Genomic DNA, 16,380 nt, shown 5'->3' on the forward strand with positions numbered 1-16,380 from the left:
TAGGTTCTCACCTTAATGTGCCTTCTGCTGAGCACTGTGACTAACATCTGTTACACTCAGTTTGTTCTCTCTCGGCGGAGAACTGTGTATGCAATGGTGGGCTTTATTTTGAGGAGGATTTTTTTTTAAATGTACACGCTGCTCTGGGTTTGTGTTTGAGAAGACAGGTGCCTTACACTTGGAGTGGAGGTGGTGAGGTGAGTGGTGGTCCTTAGTTCCTGGGCCAGTTCATTTCACAGGCTGGGACTGGCCCCCAAGAACGCTGAGTTTCTGACACAGGAAAGCTGGAACCTGCCATTCCATTGAGCCAGAGGAGTGCCATTGACAACTATGGTCTTCATCCTGGAGCTTTCCAATCTTTTGGATACCCTGGGCCCAGGTCATTGAGTGTCTCAAAGACAAACATGATTGTAATTACCTGACAAATTGTCTTAATTAGAAATAAAAAGAGCTAGGAAGGGATGTAATTAAATGAAGTCGGTCAATTGAGATGAAGGGAGCAGTGTGCGGAACTACTCAGAGCAAAACCATCTCCCTTGTGGCCCATTACAGAAATAAATAAGGGGGATACAGTTAGGTCCTCTCCATGCATCAAAGTTTAACTGCTTTGTGGTTATATTTGTAGTTCCACTGTGCACGAAGGCTCCTGAAATGGGACCCATGCAGACAGACCCCCTGCACCTGCAGAGAGCCCCTTTGTTTATAGTGGAGCTCTGTGCTGTGGTCCACACCCATGGATCGGGGCCAGAATTAGTAAAACTGCATCAAATGCTGGCGAGCTTCCACTCACACAAGAGCATCAAGCTCTGCAAGGTGGCAAGGGGAATTGCTCCTGGACTGGGCAGAAGCTTATGTGTGAATCAGACAGAGTTGAGGAATGTTAGAGACAAAGAAGGAGACTATTTGGGAGGCGGGGGGGGGGGGTGGATGCGAAAAGTAGCATCTAGATTAATTTGAATGTGTTGGTGCACAGGGGTTTAGATGAGCCCGTTGGGTTCTTTTCTCAGCTCCACCACTGACTCCACCTCTCCGTCTTCAGCGGCATTGCACTGATGTCACTGAGAGCAGCACCGGCCATCGTCTCTGGCTCATCTCTGCAACAAAGGCCACAAACAGCTCAATTACAGGAGGAGGAGTCACAGAAACAATTTAGACCCTGAATCAAACCAGCCTTGTCTCCAAAAAGATCAATCATCCCCCCCCCCCCCCAATAGTCTCCTTCTTTGTCTCTAACAGAACAATGCCAGGGCCACTGCTGTACTCGAAGACTGTGGGATCGATAACACACAGGCACAGAAGCTGATCATGGCGCTGTCCAAGCCACCTTAGTCCCCTGCTGCACCTTAATTCACTCCGACAGAAGCACAGGGCTAGATTCTGAGCTGACACCAATCTAGAGTTACTCCGCTGAAGTCAATTTGAGTTGCTCCAGATGTACACAGGCGTAACGAGATAAGAATCCAATCTGTGGTATTTGAATCTGTCCGTCCCCATTATCTTCAGCTTCTCTTTGCTTCCAATCACTCAGCACATAAATAGCACCCCAAATAAGCAGCATTTCTCTCCTTGATGGGTTGGCAAATGGATGATAATGGAGCATGACAAGGGCGGTTAAATGCACAGCCCCCTGTAAATTACTCCATTGAGCAGCCAAGAAAAAGAAAGAGCGCTGTTCTTTCGCTAGCTTCTGTTCAGTGGCTAGGGCTTTTGTTCTTCTTACAAGGCATTTGGATTTTACTGTATTAATTAAAATATAAAAGCAAAAGCTGGGAGTGGTGAGGAGCAGATGCAAAGAGACCAGTTTCTCCCTTTGGGTACATGCTGCATTTGAGAGTTATGAAAATTGAAGCTTGTCTTCAGACTAGCAGAAAACATTTGGCACGGCGAGCACTCTTCCCCGTCGTTAGCAGCTAAGAGGCTCTCGTGTTCTTTATCCAAGGTCATCGTGTTCTTACAGCAGAGTGGGAGAACGGCTCTGGTATTAATGTGAGAGCAGCACCATGGCTCTTTGACTGAATCACTCATGACGGCAACAAAGAGACACCTCCCATGCTGCATCAGCAGCCAGGAAGCCAGGCTAATCGGAACACGCGTGGCCGAGAGAGAATCCACAACATGCTGCAGACACGAGGGTCCTCGGCTGGATTTGAAGCAGTGACCCAGCATTGGAAGGCTCTATGCGCCTTTACCAACCCCAATAACGTAATTCCCTTTCCCAATCAAACTAGCTTCTTCTCCAAAGGTACGGAACCTGCCAGCAGCCCACAGCATCTCTGCTAGCCTGCTCAGGCCTAAAGCCTGGCCCGAAGCCGTCTAGACCACAGCCACCCAAACCTGACCCAACCCTGAGTCATTCAAACCCAACCCTTCCCTTGAACCTTCATCAGCACTGCTGCTGCCTCACCTGTGGGGCTCAGCCTGGTGGGGCTTCCTACTCCCCACACCTGGGGCCAGTGATCTGTCTCCAACTGCCTCCTGTCGGGGCAGGGAACGGAGCAGCCGCTGTATGTGCCACGCCTGTGGCCTACCGCTGCCTCGCTGTGCTGTGGAGTGAGAGGTGCTGGGACTCATCAACACACTCCCCAGCAGGCAGAGCACCGCCTGGTCAGACAGCCACTGCCGCACTGACCCCATGGGTGGGAGGAGGGGATCAGAGACGACCTGACCCAAGCCCAGGAGTATCGGGTTGTATTTCAGACTCAACCCAAACCTGACTGTGACCCAGGGACCTCTTGATGCCAACTGGCAGAGCGCGTAAGGGATCCCCTGGGCCAGGTACATGCATAACTGTTTGCCAAAGGGTGGCATGCAAGGTCTCTACCGAGAGCCAGTGGCCCATCGGGCACCATAATCATTGCAAAATGCACGTACGGAGGACAGTTAAGAGATATTTGTACTGAAAATGATATTCTCAAGTTAAAACTGGCCACCAGAAGGTGAAAAACAAATTTTGAACAGGCAGAGGGGAGGAAATGTTTGCGTCTCTGGCTGGTCATGGTGTATTGCATGTCTAACGCTGTAAGTCTATTTGCTTGACTAAGCCGGACGCTACTGAAGAGATTGTAAAGTCGACAAGAAAGGAGCACACAGGAAAAATAGCAGGGGAGATCCTGTTTACAGGTAAAGCCAAGAGATTGGAGGTGGTGTAACTTCAGGTGCAGAAAAACACCCTTCATGGAGGAGACAAGCTGAATGTGTGACTTGTTTGAGGCAAAAGGGCTCACAGCCTAGCTGGCTGAGAAACGTTGGTGAGCAATACTATAAGACATGCAAGTAACTAGCCATGGCAGTCTAGGCTCTAGCATGCGGTTATGATTTTATTTTACATTAGGGCTGTCAATCGATTAAAACAATTAATCGCTCTGTTAAACAATAACAGAATACCATTTATTTAAATATTTTTGGATGTTGTCTACATTTTCAAATATATTGATTTCAATTACAGCACGTTCACGGTAGAGACTGCACTACAGTACCTGTATGAGGTGAACTGAAAATAGTTATTTTTACAGTGCAAATATTAGTAATAAAAATAATATAAAGTGAGCAGTGTACACTTTGTATTCTGTGTTATAAATTGAAATCAGATAATTGAAAATGTAGAAAAACATCCAAAATATTTAATACATTTCAGTTGGTATTCTATTCTTTAACAGTGCGATTAAAACTGTGATTAATTTTTTTACTCACGATTAATTTTTTTTGAGTTAATTGCATCAGTTAACTGCGATTGATCTACAGCCCTATTTTACATATAACCATTTGCTTCCAAAACTTCTACTTGTTACTACATGACTATATTTCGCTAAACAAACTGTTACTTGTTTTCACTACAAAAATATCTGTGCTGTGTTAAACGGAGCAGTGATCTGAAGGGACATGGGTAAGTTGGGCAGTACTCTTCTGTGGAAGCAGCATGCCTGTGAATTCTGCAAGTCCCCAGTGGAGTAGGGGCTGGGTATGCGAGGGTTGGAATGTGCCCAGCACTTGCCTGTAGAGAGAGTGGGGCCTGCATAGGCCTGGAGAGAAGTGCTTTTGTTGCCCCTGGCCAGGGTTGGGGAGCTGATCCTATGGCATAGATCAGGCTCTCTCATGCTAAGGGCAGGGGTAGCAAGGTGCCTCACACCCCTGGGTACCCTCAGGCAGTGTCACACTGGCACTTGAAGTCAGGTGTTGTTGGGTTAGGGTCAGGTTAGGTTGCAAGGCTCTAACGCAGCCCATGATTGCTATGAAAGGGCAGAGGGAAGATAGCAAAGCATCAAAAACACAGAGATGCAGTGGAAGTGAAGTGAACTATTCCTAAATCACGAGAACTTGGTTCCTTCTTGTCTCCTTCCCTCTTCCCTTATCACTCAACATCCAGCCTTCGACACGGCCATCGTACAGCAGATAGGGTTGCCAGTGAAAATGAGTGAGGGTGCGGGAGAGTGAGCAATGGATGGAGAGGGGCTGGAGTGAGTGGGGGCAGGGCAAGCGTGTTCAGTTTTGTGCAATTAGAAAGTTGGCAACCTTAGCAGTGGATGAGCCACACACTGGCTGGTTCATGGCTAATGTGAAATGAGCATGGTGGGTCTTAGGCCATTTCCCAGCACACAAGTCTGCACATCACCATAACCCACTACCATACTTGAGGCTCTCAACAAAGGTGCCAAGAGACCGGATAAATTATAAATGGTCCACGGAGACCGAACTACCTTCTCAGGCTGAGGAGGGGGTCCCTGCTGGTCATGACTGAGTGCAATGCAGGGCAATGCATGGAAAGTTTGCACTGGTTCAGCCCATGCTGTACCTGTCCTGGTGGTGTGTGTGAAGATCTCTAGGTGCTCTCACATGGGCCAGTGACTCCATGGAGACCCCTAAGGACTTCGCTATTGCCAGGCTGTTGTACGCGGAAGGTGCTTCGACACTACGGCAATAGGCAATAGCATAAAACCGAGAGAGAGAGATAATGAAAAGACAGTTCAGGCTCTGAAGGGCTCACAGCTGAAGTAATGGAAGGCTTTAGGCTGTAGGGCTCTCAGTCGGACGTAGTTAAAAATTCACATGCAAAGGGGTTTTTTGGTTTTGTTTTGTTTTTTAAACTAGCAGCTGCCTGGCTGAATGTATCTGACAATTTGTTTTTCCATCCATTCACTTTTGGATTTTTTTACATTACAAAATCCCCTGTCGTCTTCGTAGAAAAAGCCAGCTCACCCAGTGCTGCCCATGGGGCTGAACTCCTCATGCTGTCTGGGATGACAAGTTGTAGGAAGCTTTCTTCAGGGTCTCTAGAAAGAACTGCTCGTCTTCCAAGAAATCCCGGTCCTGCAGAGAGAGATGGGAAGGGCCATCACTGGTTGTGGCTGGAACTCCCTGAAGGTAGAGTACAGATACCCACATGCCTGATAGATCATCACTGTCTTGGGAACTGACATATAAGGGAAGTATCAAAAGCAGTCAAAGCCTAGGCTTTGAGAGGGGAGTGCACCAGCAAGCACAGGTACTTACTTTATAGTAACTGTGGTTCTCCAAAATGTCTTGTCTGTGTGGATCCCAGTTAAGGCATGCATGAGGCACATGTGCACCTTGAATGGGATCCATACAGACAATGTGAATAACCTTTCTTATAGGAACGTGAGGATTCTGAGGGATCAAAGCAGAATCCCAATTATGCAGGGACGGTGGGGGGAAGAGCAGGCGAGTGACTGGAGAATCTGGAGAGAATGGGAACCTCAAAGCACCAAAAGAACAGGGATTAACCACCTTGATGTAGCATCTTCCATCTGAGGATGTCAGAAAACTGGGTCTGGAGCAGTAAATGCACCCCACTCCAGTGGTGAATAAGGCTGATAACTTGCAGCCCAAATGGGGCAAGCCAATTGGTAGCTTTGACGATCTGATTGTCCAAGAATTTATGACAGTCATTACGTCTGTTGTTCATCCACTTCTGCTTTAAGTGTATCAGGGAAACACCAGGGTGTCTGGTCTCTAAAATGACCCTTTTGCAGCACAGCACAGAACAAACAGCTTCACTGCCCAGCAACAACCTTCAGAGAAAAATCCATCCATCTGAGCCCTGAGCCCTCACTTTCTCTCTTCCTGGGAGAGTCCGAATGGTTTCAAAGCCAAAACCTTTCCAGCACAGCTCAGGAGCAGACCTGATGTTGGGTCCCTTTTACCTCTGACCAAATGCTATGGAAGCTCATCTTACCCGCTCAGCTGTGTGCTTCAGCAGCACTAGTCTGGCATACAACTCAGCGGGTCCCGCTCCTGCTGTGCCCTGGGTGCCCCCTGTACTGCCAGAGTTGTGCCAAGGTAACGCGATAACAGGAGGGGGGAAATCTGCCAAGGAAGCACAATAGTGAAGAATACACACACGGTTAGAGCAACGTGGGACATACATGTCTTCTATTCAGAGAGACTCGGAGGGAGGGAGGGAAGTTGGACCCACTAAGCTTTCCTAGTATTACTGCTGTTCCTGTGTTTTCATGTCCTGGTGGAGCATGGCAGCCCCTCTTCCCAGCCTGGGACCTGAGGAAATTGTGGGGATTGATTATAATGATTATCTGGCACTTCTATAGCCTCTTTCATGCAAGAATCCTAGAGCAATTTACAAACATTTAATTCACCCTCTGGAGTACGTAACTCACGGGTCCCATTTTACAGAAGGGGAAATTAAGGGAAGTTAACCAATTTTCCCTGTCCAATGCAGCAAGTCAGTGGCGGAGGCAGGAATGGAACCCAGGAGTCCTGACTCCAATCCCTTGCTCTGACCACGAGCCCAGCTCCCTCTTGTGAAGAGGTGACTTCAGAACTCGACTCAGGTCTTTATCCTTTGAAAGCCAGAGAGCTGAACCACAGAGATGCCCCACCCCGCCTGTGAGACAAAGATGCAGGAGGTGCTGTCCCTTCGGCCTGGTCCACACTTACAAATTAGATCAACCCAGGGTTGTTGCTCAGGGCTGCGAAAAATGTCGAGCCCCAAGCGCTGTAGCTAGGTTGACCTGACCCCTGGTGTAGACCCGGCTAGGCTGACAGAAGAACTTTTCTGTTGACTTTGCGACTCACTTTTGGAGAGAGGGATTAACTACGCTGATGGAAAACCTCCTTCCGTTGATATAGGAAGTGTCTGCACTACGGCGTCATAGCTGCAGTGCCATAGCGTAGACATGCCTTTCCTCTCATTTCCTTGCTCACAGGAACACGGGACTGGAGAGGGCCTCTTGGGTCACCGAGTCCAGTCGCCTGCTATCACAGACATCCCCGGCACATCGTCCTGGTCATACATTTATCAAACTCCACCTAAAAACTAGTTTGGTTTCTTGCCTCCACTCCTCCTACTGGAGGCTGTTCCCCAACCTCTCTCCTCTGATGGTTAGAAACCTGCTTCTAAAATTTCCAGCCTAACTGTCATCATGGCCAGTTTATTCCCATTTATTCTAGAGCCAACATTGTCCTTTAGGTTAAATAGCTCTTCTTCCTTCCTGGGCTTCCCCGCTGCTGTATTTATAGAGAGCAATTACTGAGAACAACCACTCAAGAGCTTTTCTGCTGGCAGGTGTGAAGGAGCAGCTTACAGTGCATGGTGGAGAGGCTCATGGTTTGAGCACCTGGGTGTGTCACCCGGGGCTTGGTCAGGAACTGCACCGGGCTGTTCGGAAGCTCTTCTCGCAGCTGTTCAAGCTGTCTCCTTTGATGAGCCAGGTTCTGGTGCTCCTACCCCGCCCGAGGAGAGAGAGGGAGGGAGAAAGTCTGGTTTAATAGGGTCCGACATGTTGCAGCACATAGAAAAAAACCGAGAGGGGAAGCGCGAGGATCTGATTGCCTGGTGCAGGTGCTGCTCCTGCTGCCTCAGCCGCTCCAGCCGCTGCTGCACGGTATGCAGCCTCGTCTGATGTTCTGACTCCACCTTCTTCGCCTCCAGCAGGGCTCTCTCCCCCTCCTCGTACTTCTGCGAGGACAGCTGGGGGACACAGCAACACAGAGCGTGGGTGGGGGCCGGGGAAGCAAGGGCGTGACGGCGCCCAGCGGGGAGGAGAAAGAGCCGTGGAAACGCCTCTGGAAACCCCGGGTCATTTTGTGTTAGACCATGACGTCCTGGACACACTCATCCTCTGCTTACCCACCACGCTAGTAAAGCAGGTGCAGCAGCAGGACAAGCTTCCCCTAGGCCACGCCACTCATGGGTCTCAACCAGGACCTGGGGGATCTCTCAAGGATTGAGTGGGTTGCTCCATCGCCATGGCTCCTCTGCCAAGGCTTGTTCCACTGGGAACTCAAGTGAGACCAAGTTCATTTCACACAGGCCACCCAACAGCCACCAGATAGGAATGGCTCTTGGTTGCCAGGGATCTGGCCTGGATTTGAATCTGTGTCAGAGGTGGAGGGCTCTGTATCCCATCTCTTACCTCCTGAGCCATCCGGGTACTCTCCGCCCCCTCCCTCACTATGTATCAGACACACAGATCCTTGTATTGTGAAGCAAGTCTCTGTAGCCCTTTGTTGTTTTAAAGTGCTAAACAACTAATGAACATTCATGTCAAGAACCATCGCTCCTGGCTGCTGACTTCTATAGCTCTTCAGCCAGAGATCCCCACGGGTTTTATCAAAGGAGGGAGATATCACTCTCCCCCTATCACAGATGGAGAACCAAGGCACAGAGAGATAACTGAAGGGCCCAAGGGCACCCGCAGGAGGTCAGTGGAAGAGTGGGGAACTGAGGTCCCATTCTCAAGCCCCTACACCACCGCTGCCTCCACTTCCTGTGTGGCCTTTGCTGGATTCTAATGGGGAAGGACTGTGGGTGCACTGACTGCAAGGGGTGAAGAGAGGAGGAGTCGTGGTCCTTCCTACCTTGCTCATGCTGTCAATCTCCTCTGCCCTCTGTCTGACGTGCAAAGCAGCCGCATTCACCCTTTCCTTCTCGAGTCTCAGCTTCTGCCTCTCTTGCTCCACAGATTCCCTTTCTCTAGCCAGCTGCTCCTCCTTAGCCCGCAGCTCACTGGCCTTGATTTTCAGATCTGCTTGTTCCTAGGAAGAGAGCATCCGTGGTGGCTCTATATTGGCTCCTCTCCCGAGCACTCAACCGAAGTGCTCCAAGAGATCCATGATAGAAGAGCCCCCCCCGCCCCCCAAACTCCTGGCCCGCTGGAGGATTGTTCCCTGCTGTACACTTACTAGAGCACTGGCTTTGTTGTGCAGGGGAAGATCCCCAAGCATTAGTGTTCAGGCTCTTTCCTTCACCCTGCCCAGACAGAGCAGCTGGCTCAGGGATCTGGGCCAGTCAGAGGAAGGGTTGGAAGGTTTCACTTCACCTACATTATTCAGGGCTCCATTTCCCCCCACAGAAGACTCCTTCCCATGGCAGGAACACATGCTACAGGCAAAGTGCTGCATTCAGCCTGCTGAGACGGCTGTGCTGCTCAACAACCCACAGCTAGTGGGGTGGGAGACCACCACACACTGCACCCCTCCTTCCCTGCCCCAGCAGCTACGTCCCTGATGCCGAGAACATGCACCAGTGCTGGTAATTTGTCAGCAGTAATAATATTAGCACTGAATTACGAGTCACCACCCAGCGATTTATAGAATACTCCGACAATGAGATCTGCTCTTACACTGCCATCATCTGTATACCTGAGGAGAGAGAGAGAGATTTCCCCATGGTGATGCTCAAAGGGGGCGGAGCAGGGACCACATGGAGGTAGGGGGGAGGATGCAGGAAGGAATTTACATCGTTACCATGTGGAATCACTGAGTGGCTGGGGAAGAAACATGTCAGCGAAGCTCTGTCAGTCTGTCCAGCTGCTCTAACCCATCAGCTGACAAAGCTGAATTCAAGCCCTGAAGGACTGAAACGGGAACTTGCTTCACCGGGGTACCTTTGCCAGGGTCATGATGGCACATTCCCTCTGGGACTCTATCTCCAGGGCGCGGTCGACGTCACGCTCTGTCCGCTCCTTGCTCAGCTTCTGCTGGGTATGGAACTCCGACCACTCCATGGCGAGCTTTCGACGCTCCTCCGCGCACTTCTGCATGACCGACTTCTGCTCCTCCAGCAAGACATTCTGCCGGAGCAAAGCATGAGAGAGATGCAACCAAGTCCTCCAAACCAGAGAGATGTAGGGAAGGTTGGCTTGAGGTCACAGAGAGTACCCCTTCCACCAGGAAAAGCGGAAAAGGGACTCCTTACGGTGCTCTACAGACTGAAAAGGATTCTTGCTACTAAGATTCCTGCTGCTGCTCCTGGGGATTGGGTAACATTCTTGTATCCAGACAGTGGAACCCCCTCTCTGTACTAGTGGGGCAGGGTTTTGCACTGTTCCCACAACACAGCAATGAAGCAGAGGTAGTGACAGATGTCACCACCCTTTGGTGAAGTCTCTATCAGACATCTACTGAGTTTAAACGGGAGTGCTTTCCAGGAGGGAAGCGTTACAGCAGTGGATTTTAAAAGTACCGAGCGACTAGTACCCTCCACTTGACATTTTTTTCCTGCCTTCAGCCACAATCTGTGGCTTCTCTCGCACACGTGACCTAGTGCATGTCATTGTTACTCTGTGCAACAATCAATGTCTGCAAAACCCAGACAAGCCTACCACCTTCCTGCTGACCTCATGCCATCCTGACGCCGCCTCTGTCATGCATGCTGTCAATCACCATGCCACATCTCTGGGAAGAGCAGATAGGTGCTACCCCAGCAAACACGAAATGTTCCAGCTCCAGGAGCACATGCACCTTGCCCAAGAGCGACAAGTGAAGTCGGACAGGTTCACATGCTGGCTTAAGGGTTCTGATTGAGCAGGAGGGCAAGATACTGCCAAGTAAAGCTGACGGTACCGTGATGCCTCACTGAAGTCCCAAGCGGTTAATCTCCAAGGGGAACTGCTTTCCCGCCCCCAAATCTTCTACTCCTATTAGGTTAATCTCCCTGAGCTATGCTAAAATCTATTATTTCCATCTTGCCCTTTGTCCTGTGCTCTTTTGCCAGCAAAAGGATTTTTCTCCTGGCCTCGATGCCATCTGAATTAATGCTACATAATGGGAATACTTCCTCCTTGAGACCATCACCTTTGTTAAACATCAGGACACCTGACCTTTGCCCGCTCCAGCTCTTCCCTCTCCATGGTCAGCTGCTGGGTTATCACCCTCCGCTGTTCCTCTAGCGAACGCTGTAGAGATTCCACTTTGGCTTGTTCTGCTGTCACCCTCCAGCGTTCCTAGAGTGTGGAGACAACAGCGGGTAGGGGCAAAGCAATGCATGGGTTACGTGAGCCTATGGGCCATTCATGCCTTAAACGGAAGCTGTCATAAATATAAAGGGAAGGGTAAACACCTTTAAAATCCCTCCTGGCCAGAGGAAAAACCCTTTCACCTGTAAAGGGTTAAGAAGCTAGGATAACCTCACTGGCACCTGACCACAATGACCAATGAGGAGACAAGATACTTTCAAAGCTGGAGGGGGGAAAAAATAAAAACAAAGGGTCTGGGTCTGTCTGGGTGATGCTTTTGCCGGGGACAGAACAGGGAATGGAGTCTTAGCATTTAGTAAGTAATCTAGCTAGATATGCGTTAGATTATGATTTCTTTAAATGGCTGAGAAATTAAGCTGTTGTGAATGGAATGGATATTCCTGTCTTTGTGTCTTTTTGTAACTTAAGGTTTTGCCTAGAGGGATTCTCTATGTTTTGAATCTAATTACCCTGTAAGGTATTTATCATCCTGATTTTACAGAGGTGATTCTTTTTACTTCTATTAAAATTCTTCTTTTCAGAAACTGAATGCTTTTTCATTGCTCTTAAGATCCAAGGGTTTGGGTCTGTGGTCACCATGCAAATTGGTGAGGATTTTTACCAAACCTTCCCCAGGAAGTGGGGTGCAAGGGTTGGGAGGATTTTGGGGGGGAAAGATGTTTCCAAACAACTCTTTCCCAGAAACCCGGTTAGACGTTTGGTGGTGGCAGCAAAAGTACAAGGGCAAAGGGTAAAAGAGTTTGTACCTTGGGGAAGTTTTAACCTTAGCTGGTAAAAGTAAGCTTAGGAGGTTTTCATGCAGGTCCCCACATCTGTACCCTAGAGTTCAGAGTGGAGAAGGAACCTTGACAGAAGCAGATATTTTTCCACCACCACCTCTATTTTCTTTGACTTCAGGGAAGGGCCTGAGCCTTGGAGGTTCAGACCCGGCCCTGATTTTTTCCCCCACCAAACAGGAAGACAGTTTTTCATCTGTGGAAAAAAAAACCTGGCCTCTCGCCATGGCTGTCCGTAGGTTAAGGGGAGTTCCCGTATTGGCTACAGAACATGCAGGCCCCCCGGCCAGAGCCATAATCAAACACAGGCTGAAGACACAGGTTGTAGGCCTCGCCTCACCTGCTCCAGGAGACGAGTTTGCTCACTCAGCCTGGCCTCCATTTTAGCGATGACCTCCTGCAGCCGGCTCCGCTCCTCCTCCATGTCTCTTTGCTGCCGCGTCAGTCTGTCCTGCAGCACTGAGGGGAGAAAAACCACCGTGCAGCAAACTGCAGCCATTCACAGGCTAATCCCACAGTCCAGCGCAAGCCACCACTGTGTCCGTCTTCCACAAAAGTTGCAGGGCCGGATCTTCAGCTGGTTTAAATCAGTGTCACTCCAATGGTGCTGTGCTGGTTTACAACAGCTGGGAACTGACCCTCAGTCCCAGCTAGCTGGGATGGATCCTCCGCTGGGAGTGTTGTCTGGCTACAGGACATTCCCGGGGAGCCGCTTTCAGCACAGAGGATCTTTGGTGCAGTTGTCTTGCTCAGGTACAGCCCTGGGCAAGCCATTGTTCTTTTCAGAAAGGTAAGGGCGTAAGAGACACACAGATGGGAACATCTGCTGGAGCGGATGGATGATCTTGTGATTAAAACACTGGACAGGGATCTGGATCTAATTCTCTGCCACAGACTCCCTATGTGCTTTTGGGCAAGTCATTTAATCTCTCTCTGTGCCTCAGTTTCTTGTGTGTAAATGGGGCAGAGATTATCTTGCTCTATGTTTGTACAGTGCCTAGCACAATGGGACCTGGTCCGTGATTAGGGCTCCTAGATGCTTCCACAACACACGTCTCCTTTTGGACTGTAAGTTCTTTGGGGGCAGTGACTGTGTGTGCATACAATGGGGCTCTGATTGAGGTTGGGGCCCCTAGCTGCTACTGTAATAAATAACCATGACCGTGATTGCTAGAAAAAATAAAAAGCAGGTACCCCTGAGCTGTTCATCCCGCTGACGGGCTCCAATCTCGAGCTCCTGCGACGTGTTGTGGTGGGTAGCCTCCACCTTGTAGGAGAGGTCATTCAGGTTACTGGAAAACTTCTCCATCTGCTCAATGATGCCGTTCAAAGACCTGCAAGAGGAAGGAGCAGGGCCACAGTTATGTGGTAGCTGCATCGGTTCACACTGGGTTCATGTTTTCAACGTTATCTTCATGTGATGAGGGGCTAGAAAGATTTACTTTAAAACAAAACCTTAGATTTTGAGCCCAACTCCAGGGCAAGGGGTGGCTTCCTGGGTAATAAATATGCACTGCCTTGCCTAGGAGCTTGAGTGGGTACGATAGCTTTGTCCTGAACCTCTCCTGCTCAGTTAACCCCTCCCCTCGGTAGCAGCAAAGGACAGGAGCTACTTTTTCTCGGGGGTAACGCAGAGTCCTTCAAACAAAGCTCATTTATTGACTGACAGAGCTTGAGAGTTGGTGAGGGCAATTTACTCGCTGAGCCAGTGGCTTCTGTGCAAACACATCATTGACGTCAGGTGTTCTCCCTCTGGTTGGGTTCCTCCCAGCACCCCAGCCCTGACTTCCCCTGCAGACAGCCCTCCGCTTGGGGACCATGCCCATAGATTCCAAGGCCAGAAGGGACCACTGTGACCGTCGAGTCTGGGTGCGTGTGACTATTCCCCAGCAGTCCCATGGACAGCTGTCAGGTTTATGGAGCTTGCCGTGAGAGCGCATCCCAGCTCTGTAGCAACTCTGTTTTTCAGAGACTCTCTGAGCCCTGAAGGGAAGAAGCAACCTACTTAGCTGCTTGCTCTTCTCCTTCAGAACCAGAAGAGGAACCCAACCTCCCATCACGGTCTATGGTGGGCGGGTGGGGAGCTGAAGGACCAAGGGAAGGAGGCCATGCTGGGTGGCAGCCGGTACCTGGTATGGGAGGTAGCACTGGTTACCGCGTCAATCTCCTGATCTTTCAGTCGTTTCAGCCTTTGTAGCTGCTCTTCATGGTCTTTGCGCATCTCCAGAATGGATGCCCTGTAGGACTCAGAGGGGAGGAGCCCGTTAACCACATCTAGTTACTTACGTTCCCTGCCGCATATGCCGCAGTCGGTGCTCAGACACACGGCCCTCGTTGCCAAGAACCCAGAGAAACACACAGCGAGAGCTGAACGGCTGATCTCGGCCCCCGGCTGCAGGCGACTGTGGATGGTCACTGTGTAAGCTCATGGAGACAACTCATTCCTAGAGGAAATCTGCTCCTTCCTGCCCAGGCACGAGCAGAAGGGTGGATGGGGGAAAATAACGGCCGTGCAGCCCAAAGGACCCTACGCAGGTGCAGGTCCCTGTGCCGTGCAGTGACAGTCCCAGGCGTACCTGCCTCGGGTGATGCAGGCCATTGGAGCCCGTGCCCAGGGGCCTGTTGCCTGCCGGTGAGAGTAATTCAGCCTCCTCACAAGCAGATGCAAATGCTCGTGGCTAGCTGAATAACTCAGGAGATCGGGACAAACCTTTAATCGCTTCCCACCAGGGCTGGGGTTATTCTTCACACCATTGCACAAGCCTGACTTGTCCTGACACCACGATCCCAGCTGGGCCCATTTTCCCATCTGCTCGGACACGGATTCCAAGAGCTTTGGCCCCTTTGGGAGGAGAATAATTTGGACCCCGGATGCCCCCTGCCAGGCTGGCTGTCCCCTCCCCGGCCCTCCTTACCGCTGCAGCTCCCGCAGCCTCTCCACCTCCTGGACCTTCTCCTGCTCCAGCTCTGCCAGCCTGCGCTGCTGCTGTGCCAGGAGCTCTGACTTGGCCCGCTCTGCGCCTTGGCAGTGGGACAGGTACTGCACTGCCAGTTCCTCGTTCTCCTGCCGCAGCCTCGCCTCGCGCTGCCGGGAAGATTCCTCCATCACCTTCACACGGCTCCTGCCCACGAGGAGACACACGGAGGCTGGAGGAGCTGTTGGCATGGTGCCTGCTGGGCTGGGGTGCTAATGGGTGGTTCTGATCTGAAATATGATGCTTAGGGGCCAACTTTAAAATGCAGGACCCTAATTTAAGTGCCAGTTTAGGTATCTGCTGCTGATTTAACAGTAAATAAATAATAATACCCAGCTCTTTATATTTTTGTATATATATTATATAGCGCTTTTCATCACTAGATCTCAAAGCACTTCACAAAGGGGATCAAATCCCCTTTTACAGGTTGGGAAACTGAGGCACAGAGCTGTGAAGTGTCGTGCTCAAAGTCACACGGCATGTCAGCAGGAGATCTGGAAGTAGCACTCTGATGCCTGGTCCCCTGCTCCAACTATAAGCTGGGCCAACTGCTGTAAGCAGGGCACTACACACCCCAGGTATGCTGTGCATCAGGCAGGACCCTGAGTGCGGGGGCAAAGGTCCATGTCCCTGGTGTGCATGTCCCTGGGGTGGAGGCCCACGATACCTGTGTGCATTGTCAACGAGTTCCAAGTCTTCCTCATGACGCTGCTGTAGACTCTCCAGGAGCAACTTCTGCTGATTCCTCTCCAGCTCCAGCTTCCGCACCTGATGTGGAAAGTCACCAAGATGAGCTAAAAAAACCCCCTTCTTGGCTGGGGTGAGACACTGTACCCCATGTGACACCCTGGAACCCAAGCTCACCAATTCTATAGGATGAGGATATATTTTGTACAAAGTATGCATTGTGAGGTATCATTTGAAAATGCATAATCTACTGCACATCATTGTCATGTTAAATTTGTGTATCAGCGTTGTACATGGGGTTATTGTACATGGAGCTATGAGATTTTACTTAGGATTGTTACTGAAATATACTGTAGTGCTGGGTAACTCGATACTGTAGTTCTTGATGCCATCTGAATTAATGCCACATAATGGGAACAGTTCCTCCTTGAGACCATCACTTTCAGACTCTGAAGCATGCCAGCCAGGTGCTAAAAGGCCATTACTTGTTCAATTAGAAATTCACCAGCAGGGGAGTTATAAACAAAGCATTTACAGTTCCTCTGCAGGACAGCTGGCAGGGCACGTACGCAATAGAGCTACATGGCTCCCTGTCCCAGTGTAACCCACACACCTCCTGGGTGTGGTGTTCTGTCCCATCTCGTGGAACCAAGACCACTTCGATAGATGGAGAGAGAGAGAGAAAAAAACGAACAAGTCTGCTTTACAGCC

At 50.3% G+C, this 16,380-nt stretch overlaps 1 protein-coding gene across 7 annotated transcripts in view; it reads right to left on the reverse strand.

Moving 5' to 3' along the window:
- Positions 1-933: 933 nt before the first annotated feature.
- FBF1 (Fas binding factor 1) overlaps positions 934-16,380 on the reverse strand; it is a 38,006-nt gene continuing 22,559 nt past the window's right edge. For 5 of the 7 annotated variants that reach the window (XM_077833226.1, XM_077833230.1, XM_077833229.1 and 2 more), the window contains 12 exons: positions 15,650-15,750; positions 14,923-15,129; positions 14,137-14,244; positions 13,202-13,341; positions 12,348-12,466; positions 11,076-11,198; positions 9,861-10,046; positions 8,833-9,009; positions 7,805-7,942; positions 7,557-7,695; positions 6,191-6,321; positions 4,997-5,304 (listed from right to left, as the gene is read on the reverse strand). In XM_077833226.1, the coding sequence (XP_077689352.1) occupies positions 5,221-5,304; positions 6,191-6,321; positions 7,557-7,695; positions 7,805-7,942; positions 8,833-9,009; positions 9,861-10,046; positions 11,076-11,198; positions 12,348-12,466; positions 13,202-13,341; positions 14,137-14,244; positions 14,923-15,129; positions 15,650-15,750 (1,653 nt within the window). In that variant the 3' untranslated portion in view covers positions 4,997-5,220. Of the gene's footprint in view, positions 1,095-3,046; positions 4,907-4,996; positions 5,305-6,190; positions 6,322-7,556; positions 7,696-7,804; positions 7,943-8,832; positions 9,010-9,860; positions 10,047-11,075; positions 11,199-12,347; positions 12,467-13,201; positions 13,342-14,136; positions 14,245-14,922; positions 15,130-15,649; positions 15,751-16,380 lie in introns of those variants that run through there. The other 2 variants (XM_077833223.1, XM_077833224.1) reach the window with 2 other exon arrangements.

The sequence above is a fragment of the Eretmochelys imbricata genome, chromosome 14 (genome assembly GCF_965152235.1).
Source record: "Eretmochelys imbricata isolate rEreImb1 chromosome 14, rEreImb1.hap1, whole genome shotgun sequence".
Taxonomy (NCBI): Eukaryota; Metazoa; Chordata; order Testudines; family Cheloniidae; genus Eretmochelys; species Eretmochelys imbricata.